This window comes from Schistosoma haematobium, chromosome 4 (assembly GCF_000699445.3).
Source record: "Schistosoma haematobium chromosome 4, whole genome shotgun sequence".
Classification (NCBI taxonomy): domain Eukaryota; kingdom Metazoa; phylum Platyhelminthes; class Trematoda; order Strigeidida; family Schistosomatidae; genus Schistosoma; species Schistosoma haematobium.
In genome coordinates, this window is record NC_067199.1 from 43,690,122 (window position 1) to 43,706,618 (window position 16,497).

General features: G+C 34.4%; 1 protein-coding gene across 1 annotated transcript in view; it reads left to right on the forward strand.

Moving 5' to 3' along the window:
- STRIP2 (Striatin-interacting protein 2) overlaps positions 1–14,976 on the forward strand; it is a 31,386-nt gene extending 16,410 nt beyond the window's left edge. Inside the window, exons 11-19 of the mRNA XM_051219400.1 lie at positions 578–763; positions 1,643–1,717; positions 3,129–3,226; positions 5,157–5,283; positions 7,030–7,130; positions 8,909–8,975; positions 10,550–10,651; positions 12,654–12,858; positions 14,492–14,976. Of these exons, the coding sequence (XP_051067103.1) occupies positions 578–763; positions 1,643–1,717; positions 3,129–3,226; positions 5,157–5,283; positions 7,030–7,130; positions 8,909–8,975; positions 10,550–10,651; positions 12,654–12,858; positions 14,492–14,742 (1,212 nt within the window). The 3' untranslated portion in view covers positions 14,743–14,976. The remainder of the gene's footprint in view (positions 1–577; positions 764–1,642; positions 1,718–3,128; positions 3,227–5,156; positions 5,284–7,029; positions 7,131–8,908; positions 8,976–10,549; positions 10,652–12,653; positions 12,859–14,491) is intronic.
- The last annotated feature ends 1,521 nt before the right edge of the window (positions 14,977–16,497 follow it).

Below are 16,497 nucleotides of genomic sequence, written 5' to 3' on the forward strand. Positions count from 1 at the left end.
TTAGTCACCGACTACCATGGGACTGCATTTCCTAACGTTGCTCCACTGACTTGTGGATTGGAGCTCTAGGTCAAATCTCGTGGAGTTGGCTCCCTAAGAAAACCACCTACTTCGGTTTGGACACCCGGACAGTACCACAGCCCTCACACAAATCAATGATAACTACTAGTGGCGTCATTGTTATTGTGTTGCGCATATGTATTTGGTGCCTCATTGTACCAATGTTTATGTGTTCAAATAAATAAACTTCAGAAAAGTAAATGGTATAGTAGTAGTCAATAGGTCAGATGGAATGTGAATATACACATAATATAGTTACGTAATAGTTATACAATAGAAACATGTACATAACTAACAGTCCATAAATAACTCCTAGCAGTTACTATTCATTTATTCTTCGCCAGGATATAACAAGCGTGTACTGCTAAGGACTCTAATAATAAGACGAAATTGCTGTCCAATACTCGTTGGTTCTCAGTGATGCCATAATCTTTGAAGAATACCACTTACAAACAATTATCAATTAATTAATCATTATAGAACTTCTTCCTGTTTTTTTGTTGTCAATTTACTTTAGGCATTTCTAACGAGTGTTCGCTTGAAATTTATTGGTTTTCATGTTCCTAATGATATAGTCTCTTTGGCTGGTCTTCCTGAACCAATTCACGAAGCTGTACGTGTAATGTGTGAACATCTTTATATTTCATTAGGTGAAATGCAAATTGAACGAGAAAATGAAATTGCTCAAAATCCTCTGTCTATGGTGAGTTATTATTATTGTTATTCCCGAACATGCAGTATTCAACAATGCCTGAACATACAACTGGCAAATGAGGTGGATTAATTATTAAAGTATTTGGCTCTCAAGCAATATGTTCTAAGTTTAAACACTCAGATTTCGATTTAACCATCTCTTGCACAACTAAAATAGAGCTCAGGGTTAAGTGCATGAATCTGTAATTAGGAAGTGAGTTGTAGTTGTTATGTCCTATGGCCCGTCAAATATCACGTGACAAAATCACCAACTAATGTGACATTGTCCCAATGCTGAACCAACGATGCGTTAACCAGTACGAGCAACCTTGAGTCCACCTAGTCCTTATTGGTCCTCTGTATAGAAGTTCTCGCCTAACCCAGCCCGGTTCAGTCCAAAACGTAATGTCACCCTATACTGTATTGGTAACATTTCAGACGTACTTGGTTTATATACAAACAGACCAGACCATATCACACTATAAAATGAAAAATAATAATTCTACAAGATGAAACCAAAAGTGGTTATGTGTGCGAAAGATTGTAACTAATTGGTTAGGAATAACCTAAAAGTAGTAAATGTTATAATAGAAGTCAATAGGTCTATAGATAGTCCCCGAAAGTTACCCGTAATTTAATCTTCTTCGGACGCAACAATAGTCATACTGGGACTTGGGGCTGCTGAGCTGGCATCGGATGAAGATGGCTCATCAGATCGTTGGAGTGCAGGTGTCTAATGTCCCGGGTGCTGGGTTCATGTTTAATTGAGTTATAGTAAATGAACTCGATTTCATATATCATGGATTGAATGTGCATAATTTTTATCTTCATCCGATATTTCATACATTTCTATCTTCTTTAATGAAGGAATTTTGTTATTTTTCTCAAGGTAGGAGAGTCTATACCAGATACACCAGTTGAACGACTCTATCGTTCTATGTATCCTTTACTGCCACAATATATGGTAAGTTATCAACTTGTTTTTAAGTTCAACTATGTGCTAAATAACTCTGTAAATGTCTGTAAATGCTCATTTTTTAAATATTCATTATTGAAACTGGTCAGTATGTGTTTGGTCAATATAAGTTCTAAGCGGATTGATTTGAGATTACAGTCTCCCAATTACAAGTTTTATTATATTGTGTCTGTGGTTAGTGTGAGGCATGCGTGTTTCTTTCCATTTTGGATTCATCTAGATGTATGCTTGTATCCTAGTATTTCTGATTTCCATTTTGGGGCTTGAATAAAAGTGCCTATCCCTTCAAGTTAATCGGATTCATCGTGAACATTAGCTACACTAAATTGCAGATTTATCAAGCTAATGAGTACCGAATGTGATGTAACCCGTACTGTAGGCCACAGTCCAAACGTAATAATTCTGTAATCTATCAAGATTGTATCATTTTATTATTTTGAGTTTTAATCACCAACTGGTATTAGCTAAATCATCATCAAGACCAGAGAATACTGACTGACCGTTCCATCCTAATATGTGACTCCTCATTACAGTTTTTCCAGATTTTCAGTTAATATATCTGTTAGTAATGTAAGCTTCAAAAATTGTACGATATCTACAAATCCCCCTGTACCAATAATCGCTTTACTGTCGTTAAATTGAGTTGTTAAATCGTGCCAAAAATATGAGGCATTTATTCACATACAGAATATAAACAATTGTCACTCTACAAATTACAAATAGAATGGAATTGAAAATTGTGAATTTTTCAATTCTCATTCAATAGTGGTCGTAAGGTAACAAGTATGTATGTGGAATAGTATTGACTTATTGCTTAATGAGGTTCGACTTTCAGTCACAGGGTTGAACCCCGCTTTATCCATGTTGGTTTGAGGAACCGGTTAGTATCAATAGCCCTTAAAGCCTAGTGCAGTAATCTGTACACCTGGCAAATAAGTTAAGAACAAGTATTTAGTGGGACGTAAAAATCTTAATTTCTATTTTGTATGAGGTCATAGGCACGTTGTGCTGAAAAGTCAGTTTTTCAGATCTTGTATCAGCTAATATGCTTGAATCTGTCCTTCCGTATTCTTTCACCCAATTTCATCATCAAGTAACTACTTTCGCTCATATTACTTGACTAACTCTTTAAGTCACAACTGTCTACTAACATTTCTTAAAAATTTACTGAAAATCAGGTTAATACAGTTGATTAGTTCTGCTTTCAGACATACCTATCATGCATTTCCAAAACCATACACAGATACGTTTTAATAAAAAGTATGAATTAACTATATAGTTGGGAAATTCATCAGATGTATTTGATCACTTTAACGTGGTATATTGAATAAAGTCGCGCTACCGTGTAAATCTTGACCTGATGATGATTTTCTTCGGTTTTTTTATCCTTGAATTATAGATTGCTTTACTGAAGGTTCTGTTAGCTGCTAGTCCTACTTCACGTACAAAAACAGAATCTATCAATATTTTAGCTGAAATGACACCTGAAACAATGCCGTGAGTTTGTCAACAGTAAAATTAGTTAGTTTATTTTGTATTGTTGTGAATTATCCCGTTTTTCATACTTTTTGACTGCATTTTGATCAGCCTTAGTATTTGGTACTGCGTTCGAATCCCTGAGTAAACATCAACTCTGGGATGTAGACGTTTTCAACTGACGAGTTCCAAATGGGACGAAACACGCGTTTTGGATTCAACTATTAGCTATATATATATATATATATATATATATATATATATATATATATATATATATATATATAATGGAGATATTAGCTAAAAATATCTTAACGAGGACATTTGTATAATGATCAGATTGTGCTAATACTATACCACTTTTCAGATCAGCTCCATTTTCTCATTATACTATTGAAATTTATAAACGGTGATATATCTGCGGTCGCCCTGTTACTTATACTTAAAAATGAGAGACTATTACAATTCTCACGATGCGAACTAAGAATACAAAAATTGATACAATTGAAGATATACTGACTGCAAACATGACAACTAATTTAGGACAAATATACTCATTCATATACTGGTTTTATATACATTTGATGATTAGTTAATACACATCATATAGGTGTAATGATACACGGGTTTACTGTAAATACAAATAAAGTTCACAGAGAATACAATTGTTACACTAAGCACAGTTCACACTTGTCATACTAAACATGAGGGAATAATTGGGAATTTTTGTTTAAATGGAAATTGACAAAAATATTTATTAACAGGATAATAATATGTATATCATACCCGTAGACCAAATCAGTGGCTATCTGGATTCAATCGTTCAGTGGATATCATATTGGTGTTTGAAGCGAAGAATACAGGATTCAAATCCAAAAATGTACTATTTCGGTTACAGTACAATGAAATGATGTTTGATAGATGAGTGTATAATGTAGAAATAGCATTTGATTGATTATGAGCAAATTAATATGCATATTGAAAAGTTAAAACATTTGTAAACAGTATGCATGTACAAGAGAACTAGCGTTTTTTATAAGGACGTTGGTATAACACGAAAACAAAGGGTGATAACACGTCCATAATTTAATGATCATAAATTATTGGGACAACAGGCTCGTAAGTTATAAAAAATAGAAGACTGGCGACATATGAAGTGTGTTTGGTTGAAGTTGTCGATGCAATATGAAATACGCTGATTGCTAAGTACGGGTTTGAGCAGTGAATATTGAGAACATAAGTTATTACTACTACTCCTCTAAACTCATGTCTATAAAATCGTTACTAACGCTTGCCAGTATACAGGTGATTGCAGTAATGCATATGAATCATCGGTTGAGCCCCCAAGTTCCTGATACACTGACGATATATTCTGGGTGTATTAGTTAGAGCAGTTCCTAATACTACCCCAGGTAGTCTATTTTTAGCTGGCCATTAAATGTGACATTCTACTCTGGTCTAGTATTTCATAACTTTCCTATGTATTTTGTCATCTTTTACCTTGTTAATTGTATTTTACGTATGCTTACATTATGCTTATCTGTCATCCACACACCAATTGATTATCGGTGGTCTATACATTATTCATCTCGTATAAAAGAACTGATTCACCCCTGTTATTTCATTAAATAAACGTGTTTGCCTTCTCCGATTCACATCTTTTATCATCTGTGTGCATTAATGGATTCCTGATATTTATAAACAAAGTCACTTTCTCATTCAACTTTTAATATGCCGTCATTCAAAACATGTTAATTCAACAGAATACGTACGTAGATAAGTAGGATATATGCATCGTCTTTATCGTTTGATCATACCGATGTCAGTAATGAGCATTAGAAATTTCAGTTCAATTCATATGTTTCTTTTATACATTCTATCTATCTATCTACCCATTCGTTGTTATCATGTTTTTCTATTTCCTCGTTGTTGTTTTTTTGGGTCTATTCAGAGTTGATGGAACCGAAGAGACTATACTGGATAGTGATAATAAACGTCATCGTGAAATTATTGTTAAAGCGATATCAGCTTTATTATTATTACTATTGAAACATTTTAAATTGAATCATATTTATCAAGTGAGTTAATTATTATTTTTAAACAGGTGTAATAACTAAATGTGAAGAAAAACATTTAAAGTTTTGGATTCGACTCCTCTCCACATGGGTTAGCCAATCACAGTTCACTATGATCGGGCCTACACACCATTTTATGATCTAAATTGTCATTAGATTAAACTGATGCTATTGTGTGTAAAGCAGGTAACAACTATTACATGTGATATAGAGTTTACGTTTATAAAACAGTTTATTTAATCCCCCACCACATACCATTATATACAGTGCTAACTGTGATATAGAGGAGTAACCAAGATCAATATATGATATCAATTCATGAAATCATTGACTGATAGTTTAAGTGATGTTTGGAAGTACGAGACTTTCTGGTTCGAATCGGTTCGATACTCGTATTCAGTGGTTGGAAAAATCCATTGACATGGTGTAAAACTACTGTCATTGTCTGGGTTGCATGCACTGCTTACGCTCTTCAAAATCCAGGTTGATGTATTATTCCCAACTTTCAATTCTACATTCTCGTCTTGTTATATCGTGCTGTCGTTCGATTGTGATGTGATACATACTTCATATACCCGAACCTTACATGGCATGTAAGTGATGAGACTAAGGATGATTGGAAGTCTCGACTGCCAAAGCAAATCAAAATGTACACAGTTTATTGCTATATAGATGTATATATGTTCCACCTCTCGAATATACGAACCAAACCTTAACGAATTGCGTAGTGTCAATCAACAGCATGCCTTCTTTAACATGTTTCTTCCTATTTTAGAAGTATTTATAATACTCAAATTCTAACTGAAGTGTGATATCACTCCTTTTATAATTATTGGCAATGTGTAACCTTCAATCCCCACCTAGCTTGATAAGTGATGTTAGCTGATGTACGAGTAAGCCAGAAGAAAACACTTTTTATCTTGTTTTAGATCTTCAGTTTCGGTATTCTTTCATACGTACTTTTCATACTGTTGCCTCGAGTTATATTCCAATTGTTCCATCTTTATCACGAGTGCTACTACGACCATTTTGACTTATTTGCTGATTAGCTTATTTGTTTTCCATCTCTTTGTGCTTATGTAATACAGAAACTTGAGTTAACACAAATTTATGACAGACTCTGTGTTGATTATTTATTTATGTAGTTAAACACATAAAGATCGGTAAAGATAGACACTAAATATATATGCGCCGTACATTCTAGTTATCATTCTATTCATGTGTTTGAAACTAGGGTTTTCCAACTCCCCTAGGTGGATTTTCCGTACCTATCAACCCGATTTAAGCCTCGAACATTCGCTTTTCGTCTTCTCAATGTCGTAAACACCCTCGCCGTAATAATGCAGTGAGTAGGACTTTCCTGTCCGTGGCTGTATACGTGTGGTCATGTGAGAGCATCTCGAGGGAGAGCAGATGCTCCTCACCCTTAACCGTATCAGGGCATTTGAGGGCACAACGTTGATTATGATTGATTGATACAAGCGCTTTGATATTTGCAAGCAAAGATAACTTGGTGACCAACAGTGGAATCCAGAACGCACGTTTCGTCCTATCTGAGACTCGTCAGCCATATTTATCTGCTTTGATATTCATTTAAATTCATATTAGTCTTCAGTTTCTATTTCACTGGAATATTTCTTGCTACTTCAACTTAAGTATGTTGTAACCAATTAATTCTTATTTTTCTGGTATAGAATACATTAAATGCTTCATTGTATTTTAACATAATTATTAAATTTTATATTTCAGTTTGAATATGTCTCACAGTATTTAGTTTTTGCTAATTGTATACCATTGATTTTGAAATTTTTCAATCAAGAAATTACATTTTATATTACATCGAAAAATACGTAAGTTATTCTAGTTCATGCGTTAATGCATTTTGTAAAAATTATGATAAAATTATTGGTAATAATAATAATAATAATAATACGAGATATTGTAGTTCACTTACCAAGTACAAGTTTTTATGTCAGGTGATTGGAAGTAATCTAGTGGAAACCTTGGTTAGCTTAAGTTTCGTGCCCGACAGTTGCTGCTACTTTGACATGGTGGTCGAGCTTGCCTATCGTCATGGTCCGGTTGGGCTATACTGGCTGGAACAATCGTTCATCAAGGCCCTACCATGCCTTCAGGCAGGTCGGTTGAAAAACGGTAAAACAAGAAGCAGTAAACCCAAGGTCCGAGGACGAAGTTGTACTGCTAACTGTACAGAAGTGTGACGACAGTAGTGTGTTTTTCTCAGATTACCAGGATAACAGAGATGCTGCCCTCTGACGAAGTAAGGGTGGTGTCTGAAAAGGTGGACCCTAACAATACACTCCTCGTCTTATCCCACGGATACCCGTCTCCAGTGGTACGGTTTCAAGAAGTACAGAGCTAACACAAAAATTACAAAAACATCGTATGTGACCGGCATCAAGCAGTTGTCTCTTGGGCACCGCGGTCACGCTCTCAGGTCACTAAGATCAACTCTAACCCATTTTTTCAGGTACCTCTAGAAGAGTCCTTCCACGGTGTTGGCAACCGGGAAGTGATAACCGTCCTCATACCTCTAACAACACTCAAGACCACTGTATTCATGACTGACTGACTTAGGTTTCGTGTTAGTTGGCATTGGTCAATATTGTGTTGTCAGCAATCTTGAGGCAATGGACACTCCTTGTGTGAATTGATCTTCTGTAGGTCCTGGATATTTCATATTAATTTATTAGTAAATGGTAATCAATGTACAAGCTTTTATGCCTAACTGTAAGCTACACCATTCGTGTGTGAGAGTTAGCGATTCTGGTATTATTCGGTTGGCCAAACCAAATTAGATGATACGGAGTACGAATCTACGACTCACTAGTCTATGAGTTCCGATTGCTTTGATCATACTAGCTCATTGTTCGAATATGTGTCTTCAAAACACATTACCTGATGAAACTATGCTATGTTAGAATTTGCAAAGCCCTTTTAGTCAATCAGTATACTGCTTTTATATCATTTCATTATTACTGTGTGGTATCACAGTTACTAAGAATGCAATTCTCCTTGTCCAGTAATTCAATTTGGTTTGTCTAGCTTATTTTATCTTGATGATGTAGTGTGATGTGATCTGGTAACTTTGTTCAGTGAACATATTTCCCATGTTCTATATTGTGTACAACTCATGGGTTAGTTTTTCTTTTCGTTTTCACACTTGTTTAAACATTGCAAAACAGTAATTAAACAAACCTGGTGATTTTAACAGCCAATTCCAATCAACTTTCATGAAAAAATATAAAACCTGTTTCACATTATGACGCATGCACTTATAAATCTTGGATACTTTCAACAGATACTCAAGTTATAGTCTCAACAACAACTGCCCGTAAGTAGACAAACATTAATATGCCGGGAGTACTGGAGATTGTTCTAAAGGTTAAGTAATTATCGTGATGCCTGAAATGTCCAGATTCAATCTATATTCGTGTCATGGATGCTTACTGTACCAAGCACTTTCATCCCAGTTGAAGACAGGCGTCGAGGGTTTCGTGGTATTCACTGATTGTTTAACTAAAGAGTTGGTCCATGAATTAAAACTTAAAAATCACAATTTTATCCATTTATGTACTTCTTATCGCTTTATTTTCGTGTCTCTCAGACTTTCTTGTTTAGAATTCCCAGCTCGTCTAATTGGGGAACAAGAAGCATTATCGATCGATATGGTTGTAAGTTGCTTGCTTTATTTTTTGTGTAACCTATTCATAAAAATTTGTCCCCATAAAATTACGTTGATCCATTGCGTTTGTGATGTATATGAGCCGTGATAAAGATGTCAAGTGAACAGTAATGACAACTCTACTCATTAACTCATGTAACATGGTAAATAGAATGACAAGATCTTATCAAGGATCATTTTAATGTTTATCGAAAAAATAATCATATGGAGAATACTACTTTTAAGTAGTCGTATACAGTCAACAAAAAACCGTCCTTGGCTTAGGTTTCGTGCTAATTTCGAAACGCTTCAACAAGACGTATATACAATCTTGACTGAAACCAGTGCTTCCATTATAATCCAAAATCATTTTATTCACTGTCATAGAGAGATGATACTACTAAGCTATTAAAGTTGCAACTGGCTTTCCGTATGAATAAAATATCCCAACGGATGACAAGGGTTTGAATTTGATGGGGAGCATATTAGCCATCTGAAGATTACTGTCAAATATCAGCTAACATTAGAAATATTCTCACTGTTTGCTGCTGGCTACCTCCGACAGTTCAACATTAAAACATAGTCCACACAATGTTTAATAACTCAGATTTTGTGTTTACATTACAACTTGATCAGTAGAATTTGACCAACACTAAGGAAAGTAAACACTCATGACGTCTTTTACTGCTCATTAATCCACAAATAGAATGCTCTTTATATGATTATAGCGTATAATATGAAACATGGATGATTAGTATATAAACTTAGCAACTTGATGAAAGTCGAGAAAAAACAGGATGTATATTTTTTGCTTGACACAATACAGTTTAGCCTTAAAAGGTAATAATTTGATTATTGATTATACTAATATTATAGTACTAATTTGGAATGATCTGAGAGTAGTGTAAATAAAGTACACTTTAACAACAGTGTGTAGAGTAATGACTTTAATGATCTAGATATTCGACTTTCAACTATTTGGTTGCCCCTTGAAACATTACCATCCTATTTTGATGATTTCATCTCGTTATGTTGATACGACTGACAAGTTTTGCTACCGATACACCTAAACTATCTTCCTAGATCCCTTCAAATACTTCTACACGTCAACTGGAACACTGTAGAGCAGATACGAATCGTAGTAAAACTTTTACTCTAAGGTTGGTTTATGTACAGATAATACAAGGGTATTGACGGAGTTACACACGACCATAGGCCTCTAAAAATCTGCAGAACCATACTAAATATAGTAGCAGTACAAGTAATTATCCAATCAAAGTCGTGGGACGTGATTCTGCATCTTTTAGATGTTTCTGCGAAGATCCTATTCAACGCTGATTGAATGAAACGTTTCTGGGTTTCCAGGAGCTTTGATAGGGGATATTTTCACGACTCTTTCAACAATGATGTGGCAATATATGTGCACTGACACACATGTGCTAACACATCTTTAGGTTGTGTCCTTCGTTTATTATAATTCGATATTGATTATCATTTTTATTTCCCTTGTTTCTTAAAAACTTAACAGTATTATTAGTAGTATCATCGAATTGTTTTTTTATGATAATTTTTTTTCTTTGTTAGTTTGGTGATTGGGTTTCGTGTTGTTGGCGTAATATGTTTTCATGTATTAATCTATTAAGGATTTTGAATATGTTAACTAAATGGAAACATTCAAGAATTATGGTATGTTTCTTCATTTAAATCTATTTATTTTATTTGAACACATAAATACTGGCACAAGGGAGTACCAGTTACATTGCGCCACACAAATCTCGTTTGATATGTGTGAGGGCTGTGATACTACCCGGGTGCCCAAACCGAAGCAGATGGTTTTCTTAGGGAGCCACATTCGGAGTCTTCGACCTAAAGGTCTGACCCACAAGGCAGGGGAGCATCGTAAAGAGATGCAGTCCCATGGAAGCCGGTGACCAACGATTGGTTCATACGCCATTTGTTCCTTCAGGATACTGGAGCCCATGTGTACCATTGGTTGGAATGAGAGTTTTCCAACTCCCCTAGGTGGACTCTCCATGTCCACCAACCAGGTTAAAGCACCGGACATTCGCTTTTCGTCCTCTCAATTTCGTAAACGACACCCCCGCCACGAGAAAGCAGTGAGTAGGACTTCCGTGGCTGTGACTCTTCTGTAGTTCACACATTTGCTCAGAGCTCCTTCGTTTGGTATCTTGATGGGGTTTCCTTCTCTCCAGTCTGTTGGCACTTGTTCTTCCTCCCGAATCTTTCAGTTAAGAAATTAAAATATCGTTCAAATGCTTTGAAATCCTCGTATTGTCGTGCAAATCTATTCCTGCACTTTTAAATTTTATGATAAGAATTTTTGTAGACGTAATTCGATAACTGGTCGTGGTTAAATTCTTTACGTTTACTAAATTTTGTTGAGTTTAATATTTGTTACTATGTGTTCCACCACTGTATGTTAAAATTATCTAACTTCTGCTTATAGTTTTGATCAATCAATGATCTAACCTATCTACTTAGATAAATTCTAATGGCTAACTTCTTTTTAAGGCATGTGCTAATGATGTCTAGGAAGACGATGAAAGCTGCACATAACTTACAAAATAAAACTCCACTAATAGTACTCATTAGCTCTGAAGCCTAAGGCATTGATTAAGGTGTGTACTGACAAATCATTTCATACGTCGAAAACCTGCTTCGACTAACTTAGTTTGTACAGTCGCATAGTAGCTTTGAAAATATACGAATATTGGTAAATTGCAAGATATTTTTGTATAGTACGAACCAACTAACGTAATTTACAAATAACTTTCACTAATCTCATTGAAACAAAACGTGTTTTTTTTTAAATATAAATCTACGCTAATCTATATTGATGCGTTCGTTAAACCATAAGTAGGTTAGATCTGTTGGTCGGAATTAAGGTCTTTAATCCCATTTAGAAAATATGGATCAGATTGTCCACGGATATGATTATTTGAATTAACACAATGAAAAGAACAGATTACACTGAATAGCATAAATTGACAAATACCACTAGCTTGCACCTCATTAAGTCACAGGAATACCGACTTTATTTGTGGAGAATTACTAATCAAAATTTTAAAGAAAAACACTTGTTCTCCCCATTCATTTGTCCAGTAACAAAATGAATTATTGTTCAGTAGGATTACTTGAACCATAACCTGAGATAAACCTTTTCCCAATTGGCTAAAAATTTAAAATATTGATATATATAATCCCGATTTAAACATTAAAAACACGAAGTTCAACGAATTTATTATCAAGCTGTACCTTTATATGAATCTAGAATTCAAAGTTGACCGGACATCTGATACAACAAAAAATCAATTAGCGCCAGCCGTAAGAATGTTCTATGCAGCAAAACTGTGAATAACGTTCAGTAGTAAGAACTTGGTTTCTGTATCCGTAAAGGATAAGTTTCCCCAGTCTGGTCGACTCCATATATATTTACCAGTTCACTTGCTCTTGTAGAGCTAGGTAAATAGGCTATAGCCAGCGCTCGGATATGAGGACGTGCTCCAGTGTGATTCCACACGAGTGAGAGGAAAGCAGCTAGAAGTTCCATTCTTGAACATTTAATCGACTCTAATCATTCTACTGATTCACAAGTTGATTTTAAATTAAGATAAATCTTTTCCTAATTGGCTAACAATTCAAAATATGATTCCGTATTTTTCTATAGCTTCTCGTAGTCTTTAAATCTGCGCCTATTCTAAAACGTGCACTACGTGTTAGACATGCAATGCTTCAATTGTATGTATTAAAATTATTAAAATTACAAAGTCGTTATTTTGGTCGTCAATGGCGTAAAAATAATATGTCAATTATGTCAGCTATTTATCAAAAAGTTAGACATCGATTAACAGATGACTGGGCTTATGGGAATGGTAAGTTATTTACAGTGTTTGTTTTTTTATTTATATAAGAATGTAAACTATGAACTACCTATAAAAATATATCGTTTACCTACAAAGTTATTTACAATCCGAATGACTACCTGTAAAGTTTCATACTGTAGCAACGTATTGAAATTCTAACATTGAAGTAGTAATCTACCGTTAAGTACCAAGCAGTAAAGTAAAGTTTAAGTCCACAATATCTAGTAGACTTTCTCTAACCTCATATTAGTACATCCATATACATTCTATGGAACATCAGGTGATATTAAATTATATTGAAAATTGAGCAACCATTCGTCCGTAGTATAACGAAACAGTAATGTATAAACAATCAACTGTAATGAATTTTGTCAACAACGATAATCAGTCAGTTTATATTCATCATAGATCTGGGCATAAAATGTGCTTCAGTCTAAAGTTGTCATTATGACATAAGCATGATGAAATGAATTTATCAAGATGAATACTAAAGAACTCAAAATAATAGTAGTAGTGGAAACAGTAATTAAGGTTAAACAAGAAAATGGAGTGTTAAGGTGTATATAGCTGAATGCTAGAAACTAAGTAAAAGATCAATATGAATAGATTTGACTAATATCAACCAACAATGTAATGTATATGCAGTTCACATCTCATGTACATCGACAATTCTACATCCTTCTAGAAATCTACTTCAAACGTATATTTGTGTAGCCAAAACAAAATACACATTTAGTTATAGGTGGTAGTGTAGCGAACGAGAACACAGGCGGGGACAACTAAATGTGTTTGAACAGAAAATTACAGAATGTCTTAGCAAAATCTGAGGTCCATACAGTAAATTCTTCATTTGCAAAATGTCAATCAATTGTCCCAGACCTAATTATACAGTCTGTAGTGTCGGTTACTATGTTAAGCCTATGTACCTTATTCTAGTTTTCGGACAACCCATTCTATTCATTCTACTTGAGTCACATTCTGACCTTGTTATTTATTCGCTTATCAATCTTGACTGTTTTTAACGGGCGCGTAGGTGTGTGTACATTTCTCATCCCATGTCTGTAACTTACCTTTGTGTAACTATTGATTAACGCTTGGTTAAATGGAAATTGGCTTACCAGCCATCTCCACTTTGTGTCGTTTCTCTTCTCTCTATTCCATTCACTTTATATACAAAATATATGTATTCACAAGTCCATTCTCGTTATTCGACTTATTTAATTCTGTTATTGATTAACGCGATTAAAGTCGACCATTATATACGAGGATAGGCGACATATATATTTCAACAACATCGTTCGATCTAAATGACGACAAAATTCAAGGGCCACACAATACCTTCGTTCTCACACTAATCACTCTCTGTTCTCGTTCTCTTCGATCTTCTTAACCTTCTGCCACCATGCACTTGACTTCCGATTGATGATACATACTACTTATATCTGTCAACATCAGTAACACACACCACAATCGGTTTTAGTCATGAGTTTAACACACACATCTAAACTTGTTGAATACATAACTTTTTTTTTACTAAAAACATATGTAACCTTCTTCTTGTAATGAATAATTATTCTTTATTGTTATGTTTCTATCTCTACTTTTAATAAAATTATATTTTACATTCAATAAATATTTCTAGATGTTGATGCATTACCATGGCAATTTCAAGTTGAAGAATGTTCATTACGTACTAATGTAGATCAATTTAATCGACGTCGTTATTCTGATAATTGGTTTGATCCAGAATATAAACCAGTTGATAATTGTTTAATGAGTGTACTTAGTCAATCAATAGAATTATCTAATGAATTTAAAGAAAATTATGAAAAATGGCTTGAAGAAGAAGTGTTCTCAGTACCAATTAATTGGTCACATGTATTAGCTCATTAAAAAAATAACAAACTGTGTATCTTCCTTCTTTTTTTTAAAAAATTTTAGTTGAACATTTGAATGACTGAAAAAAATTTTTTACCTCTTCTTTTTCTTGCAAAAAAGGAAATCATAATACCGGTTTGTGTTTTCACTTCAAATGAAGGGTATCATTAATAGTATTAAGTAAACAAATATTCAGTGCAATGTAAGACTTGTTTTGTTTTATATCTAAATATATAGCTTATGAAAAAACGTCTTATGATTCTTTCATTCGCTAGGAACCCTTCTAGAGCTATTGTTGATCACAAATCCGAATAAAGTGTTGGGCAGGTATTAGCAGCCTTATAGATCATCTGCACAATATGGGAGAACGGAAAAACTATTCAAGTAGCTGCAGGAATGAAAAGATACAACATGGCGGTGCTTAAAATCAGACAGGCTGGATAGGAAAGATTATTTTCGAGCGAGGTCCTATTGTACGTTGGTCATGAAGAGAAAACTTCCACTTCGATTATGTATAAATCGGATAGCTTATAAGAAATGACCAAATTCACTATTTTAGTCGGACATTCAGACAGTATCCCAGCGCACAAACAAATCGAATGATGAAGTGTGGCGCATATATATTTGGTGCCTCCTAGTACCAATATTTGTGTTTAAATAAATAAATGTCTCAGTCAAGCTGTACAACTTACGTTAGTCCAAATTTCACACCTTATTTCAGCATGATGACAATCAAAAGAGAAATAACAACTCCAATAAATGGTGGAACATGAAAAATACTATTTAGCGGACAAAAGTAAGGGAAAGGAATGATATTCGTTTAAAGTTTTAGAGACTGTTTGGTGCAGCTGTGCGCGATCACGTTCTCAGTATCACCCATCAATTCTGTCCATAGATTTTGAAACATGAAGTTTGTCTATTATGTAACCGCTCTCACCACAGTTTCCTATGTCAAGACAAGGGTTGTGTTATAACTGTGGTCCTCCATGTTAATTCAACGTCTAATATGAATTTATGAAACTCCCATGATCATTAGCGATAACCATTTGGAATCTATATGATGAACGAATTGTCGTACAGTTGTTTCAACCAGACTTTTATAGTCTGTATTAATTCAACAATATCTTTATTACATATTGATATGAGATGCAGGTACATCCAGCTGACGAGTCTCAAATAGGACGAAACGCGCGTCCTGGATTTCACTGCTACCCACTATATATCGTTGTTTATAAAACCTTGTGAATTAAGGCGATATCGAGACATACGCACATATGCCAATAACAGACTTATCAATCGCAGTCTTAAACCTCAATGGGAAGATACAAGCAAAACAATACCAAGTGAATTCAATATGAATTGTTTAAACAATTTCATCCGATTCTGACATATTTTCCTAGTTTAGTGACTTATTAAACTATTTGTTTTTCATAAATATTAATTTGAGAACATGAAATGCAAGAACAGTTTAAATATCTAAATAATGTGTAAATTACAAGGTTGAAAGAGCTTATTTGACAATATGACTTGATACCAGTCTGGACATTTGTTCAATACACTACATAGATTACATGATGCAGAAACACTAACGTTTGAGAACTCGTTTAGACTATACAAGCATTCATTGACGTAATTCACGTGCAGTTACACAACATTATAACCCAGAGTTGCCGCTTATAGAAACGTAAGTGAACATATTATTATTTAGCTTTGCCCGTTGGCTGACATTTCACCAACTTACAAATGTTTCGATTAACTTCTTCTTATCAT